The 25,968-nt window shown below is 41.2% G+C and overlaps 1 protein-coding gene across 3 annotated transcripts in view; it reads left to right on the top strand.

Moving 5' to 3' along the window:
• GAS7 (growth arrest specific 7) overlaps positions 1–25,968 on the top strand; it is a 267,156-nt gene that overhangs the window by 222,105 nt on the left and 19,083 nt on the right. For all 3 annotated transcript variants that reach the window (XM_075178001.1, XM_075178000.1, XM_075178002.1), the window contains 3 exons: positions 11,978–12,067; positions 20,296–20,411; positions 24,418–24,492. In XM_075178001.1, coding sequence (XP_075034102.1) covers positions 11,978–12,067; positions 20,296–20,411; positions 24,418–24,492 — 281 coding nt within the window. The remainder of the gene's footprint in view (positions 1–11,977; positions 12,068–20,295; positions 20,412–24,417; positions 24,493–25,968) is intronic.

Below are 25,968 nucleotides of genomic sequence, written 5' to 3'. Positions count from 1 at the left end.
TTTTTATTACGTTGGTAGAATTGAGGCAATGAATGCACTTATGCGTATAAATCACACCTAGTGTAAAAGGAGTCGCACAGAATTTATAGGCCAAGGGTTGTGATAAGATCTTTATACTGTTACATATATTTTTGCAAAATGTTATTTATAGCTCTTTTCGTTAACACAATTTGCTGTGCAGTTAAGAGCTGCTAAGAACTCGCGCTGTACCCATAATTACTGCCAGGCGATGGGAACTGCTGATTGGAATGGATGAAAATGTATCGCCAACACCAGCTACCTTTTGTATCACAGGTACACCACACCTCTTAGATTGTAAGCTCACTTGGACAGTGCAATCTTTACATTCCGTTTGAAGCCCTGGTCCGTCATTTGTTTGTATCATGTGCCCTTCAGCAGGGGAGGGCTGGCAAATTTTTGCCTGGGGGGGGCGGGGGGTCAAAACTCGATTTAGCAGCCTATAAGAAACATTCTAAAGGTAAAAAAAATCTAGGTGACCCAGTCCAAGGGCCTGGGGGGGAAAGGGGGGGGGGATGCCTGCCCCCTGCCCCCTGCCCCCTGCCCCTGCACCTGCCCTTTAGTGTACATCGCGACGTAATATGTTGGTGCTCTATAAATGAAAGATAATAATACTAATACATGTCCACACACACACATACAAGTGTATCTATATGGGTGAGGACCAAGTAAGGGGACCAGGCTTTACAGACACACATTGGACTCAAAATATCTTAAGATCAAAAAACACAATTATTGATTGCCTGACCATAACCTCTCCCTGTTCTCTGGCTCAAATGTTGCCCACTACACACCTCTCTTTATAAATTAATCTCTGGCTCCCTGTCTTCAGCACTTCTCTCACTTTCTAACTCCCCCTCTTCAACATTTAACACTTCTCCTACTGTTTGGCTCTTATGTGTATTACACACAGGGGCTTATCTCTAGTTGGGCATATTCGTGCACTGAACATACACGCACCATAACAAAAAAGCTTACTTACGTGTATATGTTGATTCAAAATGTGTCCAACCAGCCTTTAGATGTGCAAATCAATTTACTTATGCCCCACTATAGCATAGAGGCCTGGCTTGGCAGTGTTATTAATAAATGCTAAAGTCGCAGTACCCCGTTTGTGCACAATATAGTAATCTGTGTGTGTTAGGGAATTTAGACTGTAAGCTCCAATGGGGCAGGGACTGATGTGAGTGAGTTCTCTGTACAGCGCTGCGGAATTAGCGGATTGGCGCTATATAAATAAACTGATGATGATGTAATGAATTGTCATGTACAAAAGAGAGAATCGTGTCATGACCGCTATTAATAGATGTGTAAGCCTTATTTCCAAATATAATATGTAATTAAATACACACTCCCCACATCTCTTGTTCAAATAGGAATCTTGTTTCCTGCAGTAGTTCAAATGGATGTATTAGTATTCATTGTTTGTGCTCATGCTCCGTATTTAAAGGCATACAGTGATGTACTTTCTACTTGAAACCATAATTCTTAATGTCCTTCCAAATCCTGTTGCGTGCAGCGTGCAGTTTAGCCTGTGTGCATGCATTGCAATCTCTTTTTTCCAGGGATCTTCATCAGTGAGATAAACTTATCTAAATCCCTTTTGCCCACAATCTATTTTTCATAAACCACATCTAAGAAAGAAAACAAATATTATTTATCAGGCAATCGCCGCAGCCTGCGGAGAAACAGTACTTGGTATTGTATCCCTCTAGTAGGGTGTGATCTTCATATCGGCCAAGGCTGTTGTACGTTTTACACAATCGAGTAATGAAACTTTCCTGCTGCTGCTGTGTTCTTTTGTGCTTGGCTCGCTTAAAACAGGTGTTGTGCTTCCCTGACTGCAGAAACAACTGTGCTGTTTTCAGTATCTGTGTCTGAGTTTTTAGAGAGTATTCCTTTGCCAGACAGAACCTCTTAAAATAATATAGATACAGATCATTGTTAAACAATCAATACCTTTGTTTAATTACAATCTAACTGCATGGGGAGCACGGAGGCACACGAGGAGAAGAAAAATGACCTTGTGTAGGAACGCTGAGATATTCGAGAGATTTTCCTTTTTGCATGCATTGATTCTGTTATCTTATTCTTGCCAGCTGGAATTTTCTGACAGTCTGTAGTATTATCTGTAGTATTCTGTATTTTGAGTTCATTCTTTGGCACATTGTGGCAACATGCTTTCTTAACTTAGTTGAAGTGAATTGGCCATGAAGGTTAGCTATACTGATACAGAGAGACCCTCTGACATATTTCGGTACACCAACTTTGTGACACATATCATCATCATCATCACCATTTATTTATATAGTGCCACTAATTCTGTAGCGCTGTACAGAGAACTCACTCACATTAGTCCCTGCCCCATTGGGGCTTACAGTCTAAATTCCCTAACACACACACAAATACAGAGACACACAGACACAGACTAGGGTCAATTTGTTAGCTGCCAATTAACCTACCAGTATGTTTTTGGAGTGTGGGAGGAAACCGGAGTACCCGGAGGAAACCCACGCAAACACGAGGAGAACATACAAACTCTTCACAGATAAGGCCATGGTCGGGAATTGAACTCATGACCCCAGTGCTGTGAGGCAGAAGTGCTAACCACTACGCCACCATGCTGCCCTGTATCAATAAGAATTAAATATATGAAATGAAATACACATATCTTCAGTAAGCAGCTTTCCTGGCCGCTTAACCTCTGATTTTTAACCTGGTCATGTTTACACACCAATGTCTTTTTAATCACTTAAATAGATGGCGTTTCAAAAGTTTGATTTATATATACTTTATGTTCTATTTGAAAAAAGACGCAAGTCCCAAAATATAGTCAAATCTAAAATATCCATATCTTAGAGAAAGACAATCTGCACGTCTAAGAGGAAAACCAGATGCATTAAGTAAACCTCCCAATTATTATTATTATTTTTTTTAACATTTCTAAGTAGAAAAAAAAAGTTCTGCAACAATACAATACAAGCAAGGTAAACATACAAAGCTCATAAAAGTGAGGGTAACAAATACAAGAAGGATAACAATGTAAGTCATATCACAAAAGGCAATTCCCAGCCAACTGAATGGATGGCAGAGTAGCCGAAGGCAGGTAGTGACCAGGGAGGACAGGATCTTTTGGGCAAGAGGGGGGAGGAAGTCAACTATAAGTGCTGATAATATTAAGCTCAAAATCACAGTTTAGTCTATGTGGTTATAGGGTTGATCAATTGTATATCCACTGCTCTGTCTTAGCCAAGGCTGAACTGTTATTGTTTTTTCTCCAATAATATTTTATTGGATTATTTTCTGAAAATGTAGTAAAGGAAGCTGTAGAACATTGATGGAGCTCTTTACAATGCTGCGGTTTGACAGCCCCTTTTCTTACATTTCTGATATGTTCAGCCAAATGTATTTTATTTAAGGGGCCAGAGATCTTCCCTATGTACTGTTTCCCACATTGACACTCTATGAAATAAATGCCATGCTTACTATTGTAGGCTATGAATTGTTTGATTGGAAAATAACATCAAATAGATGTAGAAGACAATTCCGCAAATGTCATTTCTGTGCTCAGCCACACCTGTGGGATCCCAGGGTTCTAATATATCTATCTCTCTCTTCATTGGACAAGGCACATTTTACCAATTGTTTTTTTTTTTTAGGTCCGGAGTCTCTTTATATAAAAGCTTTGACTCCTTGAGAATGATAGTAGATAATATATCTTAATATCTTGAATAAGATATTAAATTATTTTTGAACATGCAACAATTTTTTAAAAATGTTCTCAATTCTTTCCTTTGCACGTTATATTTTTTGCAATAGAATACAAATCTGCAGAATTCTTTAAGAATGTATTAATTGTTTTCTACCACAAATGGTTGTAAATGGAAAATCGATGTATTGGGATAAATTAGATGAGATGCAATTAGTGCCCCCCTCTATCTATCTGCCTGCTTGGGGGGGGGGGGGGGGATATTTTGCACCCTATGTATTTTTGGCAGGATTTACTGTACTGGAATAGTGGGTTTTAAAATGTTGCAACATTTAATTTCTTCATCAATAATTACTTTTTGATGGTATTTATTTGCTATTTATTGATCAATTGATTAATTCATTGTTCTATGTACTCTAATGAATCTCCATTTGCTACATACGTTTATCATTAATCTATCTGTATACCTCTTCTTGATATTTTGCAAGATCCATAATTACTACACCCACCCTCACGTTTATCAGCAGACTTGATGATAATCTTTTCATTGGATTTTAATTTTATTTAGGCTTTTTTCTTTTTTCAATGTGAGGTTTGATTTAACATTTTCAACATTTACCTCGTTGTGTTGTATTGGACAGTGCAACAGACTTTTATACATCTAGGTAATTCATCTACATTCTCAATAACATATTTTAATTTCTCTTGTTATTTGTAACTTTTTATATATTACTGGATTCATATTATTAATATTGTCCACATTAGTAAACTGCCCCGTCACCCCAAAATAGCAGTTAATATACAAAATATGCAAATTATTTAAAGGGACAGTGCATCAATCCAGAACAAGTATTTTGTGCATGTGAAAGAACTTCAGTACATGAATTTCCCTTTTTGCATTGAAAATACATGGGCATTCTTGAGATGATACTGGCTTAGTAAGTCATTGGGCAGCACGGTGGCTAAGTGGTTAGCACTTCTGCCTTACAGCACTGGGGTCATAAATTCAATTCCCGACCATGGCATAATCTGTGAAGAGTTTGTATGTTCTCCCCGTGTTTGCGTGGGTTTCCTCCGGGTGCTCCGGTTTCCTCCTACACTCCAAAAACATACTGGTAGGTTAATTTGCTGCTAACAAATTGACCCTAGTCTGTGTGTGTGTGTGTGTGTGTGTTAGGGAATTTAGATTGTAAGCTCCAATGGGACAGGGACTGATGTGAGCGAGTTCTCTGTACAGCGCTACGGAATCAGTGGCGCTATATAAATAAATGATGATGATGTTGAGGATTTTCCCACTGAAGGTCTAGTCAATAAGAACAGATTGCTCTGCTAGGCAACATAACAGTCTATAGAACCACTGTGTATGTTCAATATGTCTTGTAATAAAAGGTTTGCTCTGCAGCGTATTTTCATTTTCCATCAGCTATTCCAGATTCTAAGCATTCGGTATCCTAAGGAAAAGACCTCCATCTCCATAGGAACAGACCATGTCTGCTTTCCGTCAGGTGGTGTCAGTCATTGCAGGGAACTCTTTGAAAGAATTTGTGTGAGGTGGGCAGGGGGCTGTCATTCAGAATACTCAGCAGCATAAGTTCTCTAGATTTAAAGAGATTACACTGTCGCTCGTGGATAGCATCTATTTTAATACATATTAAGTATAGATTTATATTAAATACTCCATTGCTAATTGAGTATGCCCCAAAGACACAGTATATTTTTAACCTGTCTTAGTTGCTTTTGTGATGTGTCATTTGAGGGAGCCATCTATACTAAGGTAACCATAGACTGTTAAATGGACTTCCACAATTTAATAAAGTGGTGTATGAAGAACCGCACTTTAATGTCAGACATAATATAAAGGGTATTTTCTCCAGCAATAGGACTTCTTCTTGTTTCACCCTAGGATTACTGCCATTGATAGTGATTCTGTTGCTAAATAAGAGTACTAGTACCTCCGAGATACTTATACCTATAATACTATTATCGCCATCCTTGGATGGCGATAACAGATGAAAATGCTTTATTCTTTTTGAATATTTTTTTAACTTTTTTTTCAATGCCATAAATGTTGGTAATTGTCTTTTTCCAGTGATTTACTTCTTCACGCTAAAAATGTTTTATAAAATAGTACAGTGGCATGTGACTACCATGGCAACCACAGTAACGTGGCGCACAAAATAGTGAGCGAAATTTGAACACCCCTCTAAGATCTGCCTGCACTTATGACATCCTCCCCCTCCTTCTCCCCCTCTGCCATAACATGACATAGTGAGAGCTGTGAGCCTGTGGCCGCCATACTTGTCTGCCTTCCAGGAAGATTTTGAAAAGGAGATAATTTGTAAAAGTACAGCTAAGAAAATTGACTATCCGATGCATACTTATAAGGTACTTAGCTTAGTATGTAAAGGGATTGTTGCTTATTTTTAAAATGTTTTTTTTAGTTGAACTGAATGACCAAATTTGTGTTACTACAGAGACTGGCCCCGTTAGAAGGTAGGTTCCACTGCGTCCCGCTCCGGGCCAGTATCGGTTGGACAGTGGAGCGTTACTTAGCTGCTCCGGCCATATTGGCCTGTAGCAGTAAGGGTTAACTTTCTAAGGGGCACATTTATCAATATTAACATAAAGTGAAAAATAGTTTTCAATCCTTATCGCAATGATAAGAATTGAACTATTTCTTACATTTATGTACAACCCTACACAGAAACAGCAGTTCCGAAAAACTGCTGTTTCTGTAATAAAAAAAATCATACTTACCCGCCTCTTCGGGACGCGATGTCCCCGGGTCACCTCCTCCTCCTCTTCAGTCTTCTTCTTTCAGCAATTTTGCATGTGCAGTTCAAAGAACTGCACATGCGCACGAACCTCTCGCTCGATCTCTGCAACTATAGTTGCAGAGAGCAAGCAGTGATTGACAGGGAGGGATCATGTGATCCCTCCACACATGCGCTGTCCAGCTCTGCTCCTCGGAGCAGAGCTGACAGCACTGAGATTTCTCATTTATGATAATGTACGCCAGCTGAAGCTGGCGTACATTATCAAGACAAGTTCCCGGAAAAAACAATCTTGTTAGATTGCAAGAGTGAGCAGTCACCATACTATTGAATGGTGACTGCTCCCCAAAACGAAGCAGAATGCAAAGCAGCAGATATCCATGATATCTACTGCGATGCACCTTTAATAAATATGCGGGGGACACATCGGGGCATGAATTGTACGTTAAGTGCACGATAGTGCACCATCACAATTTGTTAAATATGCCCCTATATATTTCTTTTATCGATTGTAGGTGTTTAGGGACCGATTTAATTGCTGCAATCAGCACTCTTTTACAAACACAAATGCAGCAGTCGTGTGTGAAGTTTTAACATAACAACCCAGCAATAATGTTATCCTGGTACTTAGTAGGGATGAGCGCACTCGGATTTCTGAAATCCGAGCCCACCCGAACGTTGCGGATCCGAGTCGGATCCGAGACAGATCCGGGTATTGGCGCCAAATTCAAAAGTGAAACTGAGGCTCTGACTCATAATCCCGTTGTCGGATCTCGCGATACTCGGATCCTATAAATTCCCCGCTAGTCGCCGCCATCTTCACTCGGGCATTGATCAGGGTAGAGGGAGGGTGTGTTAGGTGGTCCTCTGTGCTGTTTAGTTCTGTGCTGTTTAGTTCTGTGCTGTTTAGTTCTGTGCTGTTTAGTTCTGTGCTGTTTAGTGCTGTGCTGTGCTGTGCTGTGCTGTGCTGTGCTGTGCTGTGTTCTGCAGTATCAGTCCAGTGGTGCTGTGTGCTGTGCTCTGTCCTTCTGAGGTCAGTGGTGCTGCTGGGTCCTGTGCTGTGTCCTGTTCAGTCCAGTGGTGCTGTGTCCTGTGCTCTGTGCTTCTAAGGGCATAGTTATTTCCCCAATATTCCCCTGTGTTTAAAAAAATAAAAAAAAGTTTTTTTAAAAAATACCAAAAACTACTTTAATTTTTTTTAATTACCACAAAATTTGCACAACCAATCCTGCAGTATAAGCCCATTGGTACTGCAATATTACCAAGTTCACACATTCTGCAGTATCAGTCCAGTGGTGCTGTGTCCTGTGCTCTGTCCTGCTGAGTTCCGTAGTGCTGCTGGGTCCTGTGCCGTGTCCTGTTCAGTCCAGTGGTGCTGTGTCCTGTGCTCTGTGCTTCTAAGGGCATAGTTATTTCCCCATTATTCCCAAGTTTTTAAAAAATAAAAAAAAAGTAAAAAATAATAAAAAATTTAAAAAAAAAAAAATATATAATAATTATAACCAAATTTGCAAAACCAATCCAGCATTATAAGTCCATTGGTACTGCAATATTACCAAGTTCACACATTCTGCAGTATCAGTCCAGTGGTGCTGTGTCCTGTGCTCTGTCCTGCTGAGTTCCGTAGTGCTGCTGGGTCCTGTGCCGTGTCCTGTTCAGTCCAGTGGTGCTGTGTCCTGTGCTCTGTGCTTCTAAGGGCATAGTTATTTCCCCACTATTCCCAAGTTTTTTAAAAATAAAAAAAAAGTAAAAAAAAATAAAAAATTAAAAAAAAAAAAAATATATAATAATTATAACCAAATTTGCAAAACCAATCCAGCAGTATAAGTCCATTGGTACTGCAATATTACCAAGTTCACACATTCTGCAGTATCTTGTGCTACATATAATGGAGACCAAAAATTTGGAGGATAAAGTAGGGAAAGATCAAGACCCACTTCCTCCTAATGCTGAAGCTGCTGCCACTAGTCATGACATAGACGATGAAATGCCATCAACGTCGTCTGGCAAGCACGATGCCCAATCTCCTAGTACAGGGCATGTAAAATCCAAAAAGCCCAAGTTCTCAAAAAACAGCAAAAAAAGAAACTTAAAATCATCTGAGGAGAAACGTAAAGTTGGCAATATGCCAATTACGACAAGTAGTGGCAAGGAACGGCTTAGGCCCTGTCCCGTGTTCATGACTAGTGGTCCAACTTCACCCAAGGATCAAAGCCCTCCTCCCCCCCCCTACAAAAAATTTAAGAGAGTTATGCTGTCAGCAACAACAACAAAACAGCAAAGAACTCTGCCTTCTAAACAGATGACATCACAAATCCCCAAGGCGAGTCCAAGGGTGTTGTTGGTTGTGAACCCTGACCTTCCCATCACTGTACGGGAAGAGGTGACTCCATCCAGCATTTGCAGCACGCCCTCTGCATATGCTGGAAGGATCACCCACAGTCCAGTTACAGATTTGGCTAATGAAGGTGTGAATGTTGTGCACTGGGAGGAGGATATTGATGTAGCTGGCGCTGAGGAGGATGTTGATGATTATGATGCAGACAGATACCAAATTGCATTTCTCAATTTCTATTTATATTCTAGATTATATAACGGCTGAAAAGTTTTCTGTTTTACTCCTAGTGGAGAGGGGATCTGATGCAGACAGATACCAAACTGCCTTTGTCCATTTCTTTGTATATTTGAATTGCTAGTTCTACAGTCTATGCAGGCTGCTTTATTTATATTCAACTACAAGTGTAGGGCGGGGGGGGGGGGGCATAGATAGCCACCAAAGTAACGTGGTCCATTTAATTTCACTTTCTAGCTCCACAGTCTGTGCAGCCTGCTTTTTTTTATCTTCAAAGTATTTATATTTACAAGCCTTGCAATCTAAATTAACTAGAGGTAGTGACGTGGTAGAACTCCAAAAGGCAGTTTGGAAGCCCCTGTACAAACTGGCTCTATTTTTTAACTGAGTTGTCCCCCCTCCAGTGTGTACTCGGAAAGAGTTTTTAGTGCAGCGGGGAACCTAGTCAGTGAGCGGCGAAGGAGGTTGCTTCCTCACAACGTTGAAAAAATGATGTTTATAAAAATGAATAATCAATTCCTCAATGAAGTACAGCACTGCCCTCCAGACAGTACAGAGGGACTGTGGTTGTGGAGTCCAGCGGGGACGAATTGATAATGTGTGAGGAGGAGGAAGTACACACTGTAGGGGGAGAGGAATCAGAGGTTGAGGATAAGGACGACATCTTTCCTCAGTAGAGCCTGTTTAGTTTGTACAGGGAGAGATGAATTGTTTTATTGGTGTGGGGGCCCAAACAAACCAATCATTTCAGCCACAGTTGTTTGGTAGGCCCTGTCGCTGAAATGATTGGTTTGTTAAAGTGTGCATGTCCTATTTCAACAACATAAGGGTGGGTGGGAGGGCCCAAGGACAATTCCATCTTGCAACTTTTTTTTTGGCATTATGTGACCATTCAACAGTCGTTTGCCATGTTCAAAAAGTAAAAGAAAATGCCAACAAATTCAATAAATTAAATCAAAAGTTAAATGCCCTGTCATTATTTAAAACAAGAGGTTTTGACGTGCTAGAATTAGTGTAGTGTTAAGATGTTATAAACACTACACTTGGAAATTGGAGGAGGTAATGTGGCCCCGGTATCAAATTGGGTACCGGGGCCACCCCACTATGCAGTCCAGATACTTGTTTGGTGGAATTCCGACACGTGGAGGGTTTTTAAATTATATTGTGGCCTCGGTACCAAATTGTGTACCGGGGCCACCACACTACGCAGTCAAGATACTTGTTTGGTGGAATTCAGACCAGTTGAGGGTTTTATTATTATATTGTGTGGACCACTCTACAACTCTATACCACTCTATTTCCTACTTTAATTCTATTTAATTCTATTTCCTACTTTAATTCTATTACTAATTAATTACCATAAAGAGGAACAAAAAAAACCAATTTTACCAAAAGTATAATATGACTTAGACTTACAAACACTACACTTTAAAGATCGTGCCTTTAAATGAAAAAGTCAGTCTTCATTGCACGACTATGTGCAACAGGGACATTTTTTTGGGTTTACAAAGTCAAACAATAACACTACGACCCTGTCTGTCTGGGGTCTGTCAATGACGAATTGTCTGGAGCATGTTTGGAGGAGGTATTGTGGCCCCGGTATCAAATTGGGTACCGGGGCCACCCCACTATGCAGTCCAGATACTTGTTTGGTGGAATTCCGACACGTGGAGGGTTTTTAAATTATATTGTGGCCTCGGTACCAAATTGTGTACCGGGGCCACCACACTACGCAGTCAAGATAGATAGATGCGTATTGCGTATCATAGATAAAGTACATTCAGTGGTGTGGGGCAAATTGAAAAAATATTCCAAATGCACTGACATTATCAAAAACAAGAGGTTGTCACACGCTAAAACTCCAACATGTATATGATGGAGAGGATGGAGGAGCAGCCGTATGTGTAGTGTAATGCAGATCTGTTGAAGGTTTTTTATATATTTTATTGTGGTGCCCAGTGCCCACTCCTCTACGCAGTCCAGATACATTTATTGGTGCGAATCATAAAAGTTCAGGGTTTTTAATATATATTGTGGTGACCCACTCCTCTACGCAGTCCAGGTACATTTATTGGTGCGAATCATAAAAGTTCAGGGTTTTTAATATATATTGTGGTGACCCACTCCTCTACGCAGTCCAGGTACATTTATTGGTGCGAATCATAAAAGTTCAGGGTTTTTAATAGATATTGTGGTGACCCACTCCTCTACGCAGTCCAGGTTCAATTATTGGTGCGAATCATAAAAGTTCAGGGTTTTTAAGATATTGTGGTGACCCACTCCTCTACGCAGTCCAGGTACAATTATTGGTGCGAATCATAAAAGTTCAGGGTTTTTAAGATATTGTGGTGACCCACTCCTCTACGCAGTCCAGGTACAATTATTGGTGCGAATCATAAAAGTTCAGGGTTTTTAAGATATTGTGGTGACCCACTCCTCTACGCAGTCCAGGTACAATTATTGGTGCGAATCATAAAAGTTCAGGGTTTTTAATATATATTGTGGTGACCCACTCCTCTACGCAGTCCAGAAAGATACCTTGTTGCAACGTTTTGGACTAATAACTATATTGTGAGGTGTTCAGAATACACTGTAAATTAGTGGAAATGCTTGTTATTGAATGTTATTGAGGTTAATAATAGCCTAGGAGTGAAAATAAGCCCAAAAACTTGATTTTTAAACTTTTTATGTTTTTTTCAAAAAAAATCCGAATCCAATACCTTAAATCCGAACCGAGACCTTTCGTCAAGTGTTTTGCGAGACAAATCCGAACCTCAAAAATAACGAAAATCCGGATCCAAAACACAAAACACGAGACCTCAAAAGTCGCCGGTGCACATCCCTAGTACTTAGATCTATAGAGTATCAAAATGATTAAAAATCTTTGTTCTCTCTCCTCCGCAGATAAACTGTGTGACGTTCCCCCACCCTGACACAATGCCGGAACAGCAGCTGTTAAAGCCCGGAGAGTGGAGTTACTGCGATTACTTCTGGGTAAATAAACTTTTACAATAAGCTAATTAACGCAGAGTGTATTATAACATCGCCCAGATCATCCCAGATGCCTTTAATATAGTTATTAAAGTTTTTAATTGTCTTTTTGTCATTAGAGAGGATTTCATAGGCATTGACCTAGGCCAACCGTCTACAAAACTGCGTAATCTAATTTCAGATGAATTGGACCTTGATATATTGTAATCACTTGCATGAATGGTGTTCTCACTGAGGGGAGTAACTGAGTCGCTGCGGGCTAACGCATTTTATTTATTTTTGTGGCTGCAAGTAGAGATTGCTATACACCTAGGAACAGTGCAGCTTCTAGACAACATTCAGGGGGGGGGGGGGGGGGGGGGGTGAAGGTGCTCTCAGCAGGATCCGACCACTCCCGTTGTCTGTCGCTGTCACTGCTCCATGCAGCTGTTTTTCCCGGATCCAGGAATTTACAATGTGAAGCAATGCAATGGTGTCTTTTTATTTTTTCTGGCATGTTATAGGAGCTGGTTAACTGACTTGGTTTTCCGGAGTGGCGAGCGATTGATGGATCGTCCCTATATTGCACAGTCTGTGGGATTGTTAGTACAAGAATAGGTGTTCTTTTCTTACTGAAATGGTGCGGGTTCACGGGTTCAGAATCTTTGCTCTCGAACCTGGTGATGTAGCTGGTAAACTGCAAGAGCTGTAGAATCCTTGACGTATGTAAAGTTTTCACTTTTATCTCTTATTAGGGTGCTGCGTGTTATACCGCGACATTGCGAGAGAGTAGAGATACTCAGGCTCGGTTTTCCGAAAACTGAGCCCCTCTGAACAATGCCAATACTTCCCCACTTCCTCGGATCTGAATCGAGGCAAAACAGCATAGTTGCCTAGTCGGATCTCGCAGGTTTTGGATTCCATAAGTACCTCCCTCCCCAGGAGATCCAGCGCCATTGCTCAGACAGAAACAGGGGTAACAGTGTTCTTGACACTCTCCATTCTCCAGTGCCATTGCTCATACGCAAACAGGAGGGGTAGCAGTGTTTTTGTCACGTGACAAAAATTGACTGGAAATTATTGGAAATTAATGTTATTGAGGTCAATAATAATAATGTTGGAGCAAAAAAAAAAAGGCACATTATGTGATTTTAGCATTTTATAGCAATTTAAAAAAAAAAATACAGATCCAAAACCAATACATGAAGTTAATACAGAACCAAAACCAAAACACGGGGTTAATGAACATCCCTACTAGAGAGGGACTTTAAAAGGGTTTTTATCTTGAAACATTAATGATGTTAAATAATTTCCTTTACCCATAATATTACTCTGGTTAGGGTGGCTCCTGGATCCCCCACCATTATATTGAGCAGGATCTCGGAACTTACATATAGCCGGAATCTCTCGCCTTCACCGCTACTTGGCTCTCCCTATTATAGTAGAGAGATCTGATACAGTAGCTCTCTCTCTTGAACACCTACCAAAGTACTAATATTGGAAGAAAAGTCATTTTTTTAAGATTCATTTTTAAAGTTCAGAAATTTAATTTTATGTTTATTTAGAGCCAGAGATTTATATTTGTATAATTTGTTTTCTGTACAGTGCAACTTGTGACATGAAATTGGTGGTGGTCAGTTGCACCATATGCTGCTGCTTGCGCCAGTCCATGACAGGAAATGGCGATCCTGGTACCACAGGCAATTACACTGTGTGTCCTTTTGATCTCCATCTTGCCCAGCCAGCCAGCATAATATGTCATTGTTCTACTAATATACTTATCATGTAATTGGCAACTTGACAGCTGTTTAGATATGTCCCTTATTAATAAATAAGACATTTGGAACAATGGATCTATGTTTAATAAAATAGTCAATTAACCCCCATAGACAATGTACTAGTGTGTTCTGTGTTCTGCTGTTTTTGTCCTATTTGTAACTGCGCTGACCATGGGACATATTGCTATCCTGGAGACTCTCTTTGCTGCACGCGGATGATTGGCAGGTGCTGTTAGTGCTGTTAGCTGTTCTGTGCTCCCGACTGTCAGTAGCAATCATTGTTTGTACGTCTGACAACACTCATTTTAGTTCTGAGGTGGATTGAGCGTACAAGACACACATTAGATGTACTCTGTTCACCAGACGAGGAATATGGATGTTTCCATCCATTCTTCTAATGATGATTTTTGTATGCTGTAATTATTTCAAACGACATTGGCACATGTAACTGTACAATCCATTGTTTGGCTTGGGGATGTAAGTAATATTCTAACAGATTTCTAATCCACTGGGGAATCATTGTGCTTGTTTCCAATAATAAATATTGCTCTGAGAATAAAGCCAATCCCTAATGTGCTATTCAGACAAATTTGGGGTCACCATCATTTTGATGGGGTGTGGGGCGAGACTTGGTTCAGCAGCCTATTAGGAACATTTTAAAGGGGAAAAAAAATGCAAGTAGCCCAGTGAGCAGCCCAAGGTAGCCCACTATGGGAGCGGCCCGGGGGGCAGATGCCGCCCTACTCCCCGAGCCTATCCAGTCCTGCCACCCCTGGGAGTCACATTTCTGGCATTGATTATTCATATATATATATATATATATATATATATATATATATATATATATATATATATATATTCTTTTTCGTATATTTACTAAACTGCGGGTTTGAAAAAGTGAAGATGTTGCCTATAGAAACCAATCAGATTCTAGCAACATCTCCACTTTTTCAAGCCTGCGGTTTAGTAAATATACCCCTAGGCCTCCGGAACCAGAGGTGACAGAAGCCAACACTGACAACAGTTTACCCCCTCATCTTTTTTTAGTGCCACTGCTTCTGGCCCATAAACAATCTCTTTTGATTTCTCTTAGTTTCTCCTTTTTACCTTGGAATGTAGACATTCAAGAAGCAGAAAGGGAATCTCAAAATCATATCCCCACTCCTCCTTACACTTGGAGTATATCTCTCTGATATGTGCTTAAATCAACTTGACCATCAAAAGTATGTGAAGCCTTTATTCCAGTCCCAAACCTCCTTGGACAGGTTATTGCAATATGGCCTGTATCACACATCACTGCAGTTAGTCCTCTTGAGCCCTTTTTGACCTTTACTCATTGTTGGGTTTTTAAGAGATTTGTGCTTTTCCCTAGGTCCTGTATTATGTTCTCTGAAGTCTAATTTGACCCATGGGCTTGCGTGGCAAGCAGTTTGGCTATCTTCTCTCCTTTATCAGTTCAATAATTTGTCTTTCCACATGTGTACAGTCTGGGGTTCAGTCTTGGAGTCACCACAGTGGAGTGTAACAGACACTCATGAGCTTCTGCCAATCCCATTCATTCCTGGTGTATTCCTTCATTGAGATTGGAAATGGGAAGGGCTTCTTCCCTTGCTCAATGAATCTGTCTCTGGTCAGCGCCCCTGGGAGCAGTTATGCCATCTTTTATTTGTTCACTTCTCCATCAGATATTCCTCTGTTGGCCACTATCTGATACAGCAGTTTGTCAAGTCAGTATAAGTTCTCAGACAACTTCCGTCAACTGATATAGCAGATCTACAACATCCTCCATGAAGCCAATACTAGTCATCTATTGCTTCCATATAGACATGTCATGAGAAGTGTTGATTACTTTGCTGGACCAACTGCTGAATCTCCATGGCAGGACCACTCAGGCTCTCAGTACTGGGTTTCAGTGTCCCTCCACAACTTGTGTTCCTCTTCTCCAGTTGCAATGTTTGCACCCTATGAATGTGCATAGTCGCTTGTAGCCTTCCTCACTTGAAGTGCTACCTAGGTGATCCATCAATTTGTTCTTTGCCATAAGGAACATTTCAATTTGGCTAGGAATGTCCACCTTGGTAGGTTTGCTAGCTGCAGCTTCTGTCCCATCTCCTGCACTTGTACACCACAGCACTTTCAGCCTAATCACTCACTTGGAACAGTCAGAAGGATAGGTTGGCATATGCTCTCCTACTCTAGCAGTAGGAGAGTCTGACCTTCCTGATCCCAACTCTTTCCATTCAATCACATTGATTTCTCATGACCTCATATATTTGAAGAATCTGTATGATATGGCCATCTGGTAGCCCCCTGTCCTCATTGTATAATGACCCTTCCTCCATCCTCAGTTCAGCCATCTTAATAGCAGATGAGATTCCCTCAGTGGCTGCATCGATATCAGTAATGCCTCCACTGTAGTCCCTGATATACCGGGTACCTAAGCGCACATTGAGGTTGGGTTAATCTCACCTCTACTTAAACGCAGTGCCTCCACCTCAGTTGGGTTCTCTCTTTGGGGTTGTAAATTTTGGCAGGCTCTGCCAGGGGTTGACTGGAAATCACTGCCTGACTCATAAATGACTGGTGATGTCTCGCACACATCAGGACAAGAAAGCCACTACAGGTATGGTTTTATTGAATAGTCATGTAAAAGGCTCGTAACCTGATAAATAAAGGTAAGGGTTAAAATTTGTCTTTGACAGGGGATAAAGTGGATGAGATCAATGTAACCATGAAATGTAAATAATATGCAATAAACAATGGTACAATCTTGCAACAGATTAACTGAACAGTAGCACAGTGAAAATTCAATAATGCCATTCAATAAAGGCGATCAATGCTAACATTTACCAACAGTCATCAAGTGGTGGGGCAAGGCTTATTATAATACCCATTGTGTAACTATGTGTCTGTCCACTCATTGATCACTGTGGTGGTTGGTGCTTCAAGCATTATCACATCCAGTTATAACATGTGCAAGCTTCTCGAACTGTGCTACAAGCAGTGGCGGATCCAGGGGGGGGCGATCGGGGCGATCGCCCCCCCCCTAGCAGGGGCTTGCTGCTGACGGCTGCACACTGTGCAGGTCCGTTCAGCAGTGACAGTGTGCTGCCCGGCTGCTCTGATTGTGTTTTAAACACAATCAGAGCAGCGGGGCAGCACACTGTCACTGCCGAGCGGACCTGCACATACTGTGCAGCCGCCGGCAGCCTTAGAAATTAAAAAGGGGGCGGGGCCTAAATCGCCCCCCCTAAAATCGCCCGGGGTAGGACAAATGTCTGGGTCCGCCCCTGGCTACAAGTTCATAAATAACCCCCCATGATTGATAAATAAGTTTGTATCAGATGAGGAAGAAGAACGATGGCTCCCACCTCTGTTAATTAGAGCAAATACATTCCTCCCGACAGTTAGAATCGGGACAAAATAAGCCCCTCATTCTGAACAAACTCCATCCACAAATGGGCAAATTTGGTTAAACCTCACCCGGTTCTGTTAACGTTGACCCATTTGGAAATATTCCGCCAAAATCCGGAAAGTTGGGAGGTAAGCCAATAAGGTTGTGTATTCAGGAAAGCAAATGAAACCACTCTAATAGTGTGTATTTCCAATTTAAATAAAGTATATATGAAAAGTGTGCAGGTGGAGTATATTGTAGTGAATAGCTAAGGATTAAGCAGAGAATCTGTGCTATCTTATGACAGGACTCTGACTAGTTAAGCTTTGAATAGCTTGGAATAGTCAAGTTAATTGGAAAATCCATTTAGTGTCATGGTGAAATATTTGCTGCATTAAACTCTTCCCCAGACTTGTATATATTATAGTACTAATAAAATGCATAGCCACAACATCAAAGGACTAAATTTGGACTGTTATTAATACTAACATGCTATTGTTACACATCTCCACAGCAGTTGAGTGTCTTGAAATGGACAAAAAGAAAAACCCCCAAACCTCTTTATTGAATTCATCTAGGAGTTAATTGTGCATGGTATTACTTCCAGGTTTATCGCTCGGGGAATAGAACTCCTGTTTAGAAAGCCACATTCACACTTGTTCTTGTTCAGAGGACATCTACATCAGCAGCTCGACTGGAACTACACAGGGTCTTCAGAGGCTTCTGTGGAAACTTGAAAGTGATGCTTTCAGAGAAATGGGAATAACGTGGAACTAAAGAGTTCCAATTAATATTTAGCATTTGCTCTTCAGACAAATATAAGCTGCAGACAATAGTTAGGTAATGACATGCAAATAGGCACCCCACAGGCATGTCACTGGCTTTCTGTCAACTGGATAATGTGGAGTCCTCCGAGATGCTGTTTTTTATGCAAAAAAAAAAACCACTTTGAATTTTTGCACAAATTAAGTTTTGTGTTGGGAAAGGACGTTTTGCAGAGGGGAGAACTTCCATCACGTTCCACTCTTGCAGAATTTATAATCTGTAAATAGAGCTGGAATGACGACTGTGTCCGTTCGTTCTTTTCTGCGGTATGGTTGGGGCATAATAATAGAGAAGTGATAAAAATTTGAAAAAAAGTGAAATAAAAACGAGAGGGGAATTCACCCCACACTTAAGGCCAAATTCCGCTGGCTGCACATGCAAAGTTCTGCAGACAAATTTAGAATATTCTTCGAAACAGTTTGGAATATTTAGCTCTTCTCTAATATGAGACTTACAGTGTAAATTTTATAAATCGATATGTTTTTATTTTATCCTAAAGACTTATACTTACATTTAAAATAGTAGTTGTTAATTTTACCTCCACGCTCAATGGTTTTTTTTTTTTGACCATTTTATTAAAAAGTTCATCTCAATCACTGGTTGGTTGTGTACCGTACAGAAAGGGACTGATTCATGTTCGGTCTTGCGTGAAATATCTCTGTGCATGCTGAAAAACAGATATTTGCGCCAATGAATAAAATTCATGTCTGAGCGCAATTGACACTTACGACAGTCTACGATTTGAAGGGTGGAATGGGGGAGGGAAGTCGCGGACTAACATAGGCAATATACAGTAAGGGCTTGCCAACGCACGTGCGGCCGATTCAAGTCCTGGGTTTCTCGTGAGTACGCTTGGTTTCAGCCATATTATTTGCACCAGCTGCGGGGCAGTGCCGACTGATAGTGATGACCAGTGGCGAAACTAGACATCTTAGTGCACCGGCGTCCCTCATCTAACTGGGAGTGACATTTGCTGAGTGGGTGTGGCCAACCTAATGTGAGGGTGTGGCTAGCTCTTTACTGTTCTGTTACACATATTTGCAAATGCATGATAGGCCAAATGCACATATATATATATATATATATATATATAGCTTCAAAGTCAAACTCACAACTCTGATATATATCAAAGATCCCAAATCTCCTCACACAGATCATTTAATAAATAAATGTGGCTTAACTGGAAGTACTTTAGGAAAAAACAGGAAAGAAATGAAGATGGTAGCCCTAGATTGTTAGTAGGGTGCACTAATTTCCAGGTAGCTCTAAATGCTTGGTTACAGATGTGCACCTATGACGGTGCTAGCTAAACGACCTCAGAACATTTGCACAAACAGAAAAGCTTTTCAACTTTACACTTTTGTAAGTATAGAAAACTTTCATAACACGATGACACAACATTGAGTTATAGTTTTTTGTTTTTTTTTTGTATTATGTTTTGGTTGAGTCTTTATTTATTAGTTTCATATACTTTGGAACTGCTTAGGATCTTTACTAACCAGCTGATACATTGAGTAATATTATAAGTTTAACTATAAAAATGTAGTTCAAGAAACCATTCAAACCTAGAATATCGTCTAGTTTACCTCAGAATCACATTGTCCTCTGATTTGTGGCCTCCTGCTAAAAGTTTGGTGGATTTTATAGTCTTCTATAACGTAGATTTGGCCTGTTAGAGACATATATGTACTGTTTATAGTTCTTTGTTTTTCTTGTGTTGCCAATATTGAAATATTTTGCTTTATATTGTAATATTTTAATATATCATTATTTTTTGTATTTCGAGACGCTATTTTTTATTGCTCAACTAACAATATGATTGTTTTATTTTTCTTGTTTTGGAAGCTTTTTCTTATATAGAACAATCTTTGAAATAAATATAGGAACTAAATAGATTTGTATGCCATGAACCAATAAAGGAACGGACAAGAAAGAAAATGGCTTCACTCGTGTGTTCAGGAAATGGTCTATAATCTGTCAATACAGGCTATAAAAATAGTTCTGCCGCTCTGATGCACAATTCACATGAAGCCGGTGTGAAAGACATGTTGAATAAACCTACAGAAGACTGCGCATCCGTCAGTGTCTGAGGTTATACCACATGGAAAGAGAAGGAAATAAATATTAAGCTACTCCAACCGTGTCAGGTCACCAGACCAAGACAGCTGTTCATTTGTAATGACTGGGAATGAATACACAATAAAACTGCTCTTCAAAAATGTTTCACCCTCTGACACGACCTGTTTCTTTCACAGACAGATAAAAAGGATCCACAAGGTAACAGTTCAGTAACCGGATTTGAAGAGCTCCTCCAAAAGCAGCTGAAGGGAAAGCAAATGCAGAAAGAAATGGCAGAATTTATCCGAGAACGGTAATCAGGAACTTGCTAATCTTCACGTGCCGAATATCAATCGTGGTTTTTACCCCAGGGCTGTAACCTACTTAATTCACAATGATATCTGTGAATTGGTAATGAGGTAGATTGGGTTGGAGGTGAGCTCAGGGTTTCAGAATAGAAAGTATTTGCTGAAAAGGATTTTACAGTAGTTTTCAATATTGGGGTCAAATTAGTGTGCGATCTGCCAGAGCATTTAGTGGCAAACTATCAGGAAATGCTATGTGAGATATGTAGTGGGCAGTGTTAAATTGTTTTAAAAGGACCGTAATCTTATTGTTTATTAGCAATCTATTGCAATAGATTACCCAGTGTAAAGAACCATTATCATAGGCAAACCGAGGGGGGGGGGGGTTTTCTAGTGCCTGGAACCCCCCTCCAAGGTCACTGTATAATTCAGGTGGCTGAACCCTGCTCCCGCTTCACACAGCTGTGCTTGAAAAGGGAGAACAGCATTGCCCATGTATATTATGAGGATAGAAAGAGTTGGAGTGACCATGCATGCTGGTCACACCCACTGGTGGCGTGGTGTGGAAACCCCCCTCTACAAATCCTGTGTTTGCCCCTGATTATCACATCAAATTCTTACCAATCAAGTCATCTATTTCACAATTAAATTGTATGACCCATCACAACTTCAGTCTTCATTTACCAACAAAACGGCTAAATGCTCAACTCATTTATTAAGGTTAGAATAACCCTATATCCCATATCCCAATAAATGATAAACCCTTTTGATTATCTAACTTTGATCATTTCACCTTTTGAGCAAACAAATCACCTGCCTTCGAAACTTATTGCAAAATTCTGTCCATCAACTGATCAAAATTGTGGATACTGGGAATATCCCTTTTCTCTCTCTTTCTGTCAACAACAGTCTGCTGTTACTGGAAATACCCATTCCCTCTTCTGTATTTGTAAATAACCCTCTGCTGTTACTGGAATTGTTTATTCTCTGTGCTGTCTTCGTAAACAACACTTTTACTGGGAGGATGCCTTGCCCTCTGTTATCTTTGTTACGAACGCTCTGCTGTCACTGAAAAGCACCTCTCTGCTCTTACTGAAAAGACGCCTTCCATTATCTGCTATGTAACGCCCCCTAGTGGCGGTTTAGTAAAACCTAGACCTCGTTGAATACAGTAGTGGTCACCTAGAGGGTAAGCTAGAAGTTTATGAAAAGTTACATAAACTGGTTACCATGGTGACAACCCAGCCCAGCCTGTGAGACTAAGTGAGAGGAAGGAGGGGCTGTCAGAAAGGGGGAAAAGAGATAGAGAGGAGACACAGGAGAGGAGAGATGGTAGCTGGGGACCTGGGAGAGTGGGGTGGAAACTCCAGGATCCCCCAGCATTTCCTGGAAGTCTGAGCATGGTGACTGCACCAGGGCAAGGAATGTGTGCCCTGGATGAGGGGGAGAACTCCATGTCACTATAGAGAACCCAAGATAGAGGGGGACACTTTGCATGAAAGAGACCCTGGAGGAGGGTAGCTAAAAGAGGCATGGTAGCTGTATTGTCAGATCCTGAGAGTACACAGAGTGAAGTGTCAGAGCACAGGAGGCATCATCCCCGCAGAGGAGGGATGAGCTGCAGTTGAGAGGTACACAGTGTGTCAGAGCTGCATGGAGGAGAAGCTGCCTGCCTGTTAGCATCCATGTGAGTGCCCTTGCAGAGGAGGGTGATCTGCAGTGAGTATGGAGTGTAAGAGACCTATGATTTATGTTATTTAACATCTGGATAACATTAAGAACTGTGCAGGAGGAGTGATAAGATATTTGCAACCATATTCGTATTGCTCATTAAGAACTGTGCTGGAGAGAGTAAGGAGATGTATATATTTTTTTATTGCTGCAACCATTAGGATTATCGTGCTGGAGGAAGAGGAGTGTAAATAAAAAGTTCTGTTTATCATAGAGATGGCCTTGCGCCCAATTATTGTGACTTCTATTACACTGCACCAAAGTGACATCCCCTGTGTCCCACTAACTACAAAGAAACACCTGCATGTGCAGGGACCCCCTGATCATTTACACCCATGCCCATCAGCTAGCCAGGGCTTGAGAAGGAGGTGCACTGTGTACCCTTTGCACACCACACTACACACAGTGACAGGGGGTTACATAATGACGCCCAACGTGAAAAAAAATATATATACATCTCCTTACTCTCTCCAGCACAGTTCTTAATGAGCAATACGAATATGGTTGCAAATATCTTATTACTCCTCCTGCACAGTTCTTAATGTTATCCAGATATTAAATAACATAAATCAAAGGTCTCCTACACTCCATACTCACTGCAGATCACCCTCCTCTGCAGGGGCACTCACATGGATGCTAACAGGCAGGCAGCTTCTTCTCCATGCAGCTCTGACACACGCTGTGTACCTCTCAACTGCAGCTCATCCCTCCTCTGCGGGGATGATGTCTCCTGTGCTCTGACACTTCACTCTCTGTACTCTCAGGATCTGACAATACAGCTACCATGCCTTTTTTAGCTACCCTCCTCCAGGGTCTCTTTCATGCGAAGTGTCCCCCTCTATCTTGGGTTCTCTATAGTGACATGGTGTTCTCCCCCTCATCCAGGGCACACATTCCTTGCCCTGGTGCAGTCACCATGCTCAGACTTCCAGGGAATGCTGGGGGATCCTGGAGCTTCCACCCCACTCTCCCAGGTCCCCAGCTATCATCTCTCCTCTTGCGTCTCCTCTCTATCTCTTTTCCCCCTTTCTGACAGCCCCTCCTTCCTCTCACTCAGTCTCACAGGCTGGGCTGGGTTATCACCATGATAACCTGTTTATGTAACTTTTCATAAACGTCTAGCTTACCCTCTAGGTGACCCCTCCTGTATTCACTGAGGTCTAGGTTTTACTAACATGCCACTAGGGGGCGTTACATTCTCCCCCGATTAGCTGGGCACCCTAAACTACACCTAGTGGGGCTGCCTAGCTAAACTCACTCACACCTAACTCACATATGAACACACACATGTAAACTTTTCTACATCACTATTGCATGAAATATCACAATGTAAAGTGAATACAGCATAGCAATACAATGGCAGTATGAATATAAAACACATTTCACATTGCATATCCCACAACACCCGCAATGGATGTAAACATGTAAGTCACAGGTGTCCTGTTTTTTTTTTAATGTACATTCAAATATGGCTTTATGCCAAAGCAATGTAGCACCTGCCCGTGCCTGCCCATGTCTCCCCCCTCCTGGGTCAAAAAGAGACAGGTGGCCCTCGTGGGCCTCTCCCAACAAATACTTCTCAGCAATATATGCAGGGGTGGCATTTGACCAGCGGGGTTGCCTTTCCCCCCTTTCTCTCCAACGTGGACGATCTGCCTTTCTTTGCTCCCCCTAATCCTCCGGAAGGGCAATATACAGATGTCACATTGCACAGCCTGCCTCTCTTTGCTCCCCCAAATCCTCAGGAAAGGCAATATACAGACTGTATTGTAACTACACCTCACACGTTGAACCTTTTCTTCTTTTGCTTCCCACTCAGCTGGGTTAAGTGGCACTACAAGTCTCAGCAACAGGCATACTACTGCTCCATATACTGTCCCGGACAGAACTACTCAGCAAACAACTTGCTTCACCTCCTCCTTATTACCCTTGGTCTCTGTTTGGCACCTAGAGACAGTCAGACATGGTGCCCCAAGGGTGTTACTCCGGCTGGGTACACTGCACTCAAGTGACATCCCCTGTGTCCCACTAACTACAAAGAAACACCTGCATGTGCAGGGACCCCCTGATCATTTACACCCATGCCCATCAGCTAGCCAGGGCTTGGGAAGGAGGTGCACTGTGTACCCTTTGCACACCACACTACACACCACACTACACACAGTGACAGGGGGTTACAGCTATTTCTGTTAAAGGCTATTACAGATTCATTAATATTTACTTACTTGCTGTTATTATGCTTGTTTCCTCTTATATATTCCTCTAATGTGTTTAACCTTACAGAATAAAGATTGAAGAAGAGTATGCAAAAAACCTGGCAAAACTGTCACAAAATTCACTGGCATCACAGGAAGAAGGGTGAGTTGTCACAAGATGTATTTACCTTTTCATATATAGAGAAAACTTGATTGAAAGATTGATACATATAGTAACATGCTGGATTTATGAACTGGCTTGAGCAGAACGCACACATCTCATTTGGAGTTACAGAATCGGTCTGGCTTTTTAAACTGCTAGAATGCTGCCGATTCTGCCTTCTCCTTCATATTTACATAAATACAGCTGGTCATAGAAAGGAGATGCCTAAAGGAGATTTAGGAGACCTCTGAAATATATAAAAATATAAGTAACCAAAGCAATAAATTATTTAACAAGTGATGTGATTTTCTGCATATCATTACTTTGAAGAATTTAATAAGATACCCTTTAACTGCAATGTAAATAATAGTTGAGCGGCATCCCTAAGATAAAGTAAATAAATACTGAGCTCATTTTTACAAAGCGGAATCGGATCAATTGAAATGAAACCCAGAAGACACTGTTTCTTTGGCCTAAGTAATGAAGTCAGTGTGTGTGCTTTGTATGATAAGGTTTAATGGTGTTATCTTTCCCAGACTGGTTGTTCGGCCTTATTACATTAAACTTTCTGGGTCCCCTTTTTTCGTTTGTTGTCAAAGCTCTGTTATTTTATGGCGCATGGGTTTTATTTCTTCCTTCAGCGGGTCTACTCAATTTTTTCTTTTCCGTTTATTCACTGTAGGAGCATTGCTAGTTTTTTTTTTTATATGCCAAATATGCAGCACAATGATGGTTTACAGAAGCTGCTCTAACGAAAGTGTTTTAGGTTAGAAGAAAAACTAATATTGTAGAAAATCTCTACAATTGTCAGGGTCGCCAATCACACTGATGACATTTGTCAAAGTGTCGGCATAACGTAAGTGTCGGCATTTATCCTACCGACATTTTCATGGCGGCAGATTAAGTGCCGATATTAGGCCCATCGCAATTATGTACCCTACACCCAGAAACATCATAAATCCCCCCAGACAAGTCGCAATCCCCCAAGAAACATCAGCCCCCACATCAGACATATGATAACACCCCCCCCCCCTACAAACCAAGCCCAGCACACATACCTATGTTGAGCTCAAGCTCCTCCTCCTTGCTCTCCAGACTGCTGTGATGTCACATACTGTCTGGGGAGTGGGAACTGCTGTCAGCTCGCTCCCTCCCCATTAATAACCCTCACACCCCCAATTTCCACACCACCCACAGGTAGAAAAAAAAAAAATTTGCTAGACTGCAGGGCCCGTGCCCCTCAGGCAGGCCAGACCCTGGTAATTTGTACCCGTCACCCCCCCCTCTGACCACCCATGGCAACATGGGAGAGGTAGGAGTGACAGGTTATTATCTGAGAGTATAGGATAGGCAGGTCAGAGGCAGGCGGGTGTGATGGAGCATATGAGGTTTGAGATGTATGAAGGGGTGGTGGTGTTGAAGGCTTTGTAGCTGAGGTTGAGTATTTGAATTAGATTGTGGAGGATAAACGGAGCC

The sequence above is a fragment of the Mixophyes fleayi genome, chromosome 6, assembly GCF_038048845.1.
Source record: "Mixophyes fleayi isolate aMixFle1 chromosome 6, aMixFle1.hap1, whole genome shotgun sequence".
Taxonomy (NCBI): domain Eukaryota; kingdom Metazoa; phylum Chordata; class Amphibia; order Anura; family Limnodynastidae; genus Mixophyes; species Mixophyes fleayi.
The sequence above is the reverse complement of the archived record's forward strand: the minus strand, read 5'-3'. Positions and strand labels throughout refer to the sequence as shown.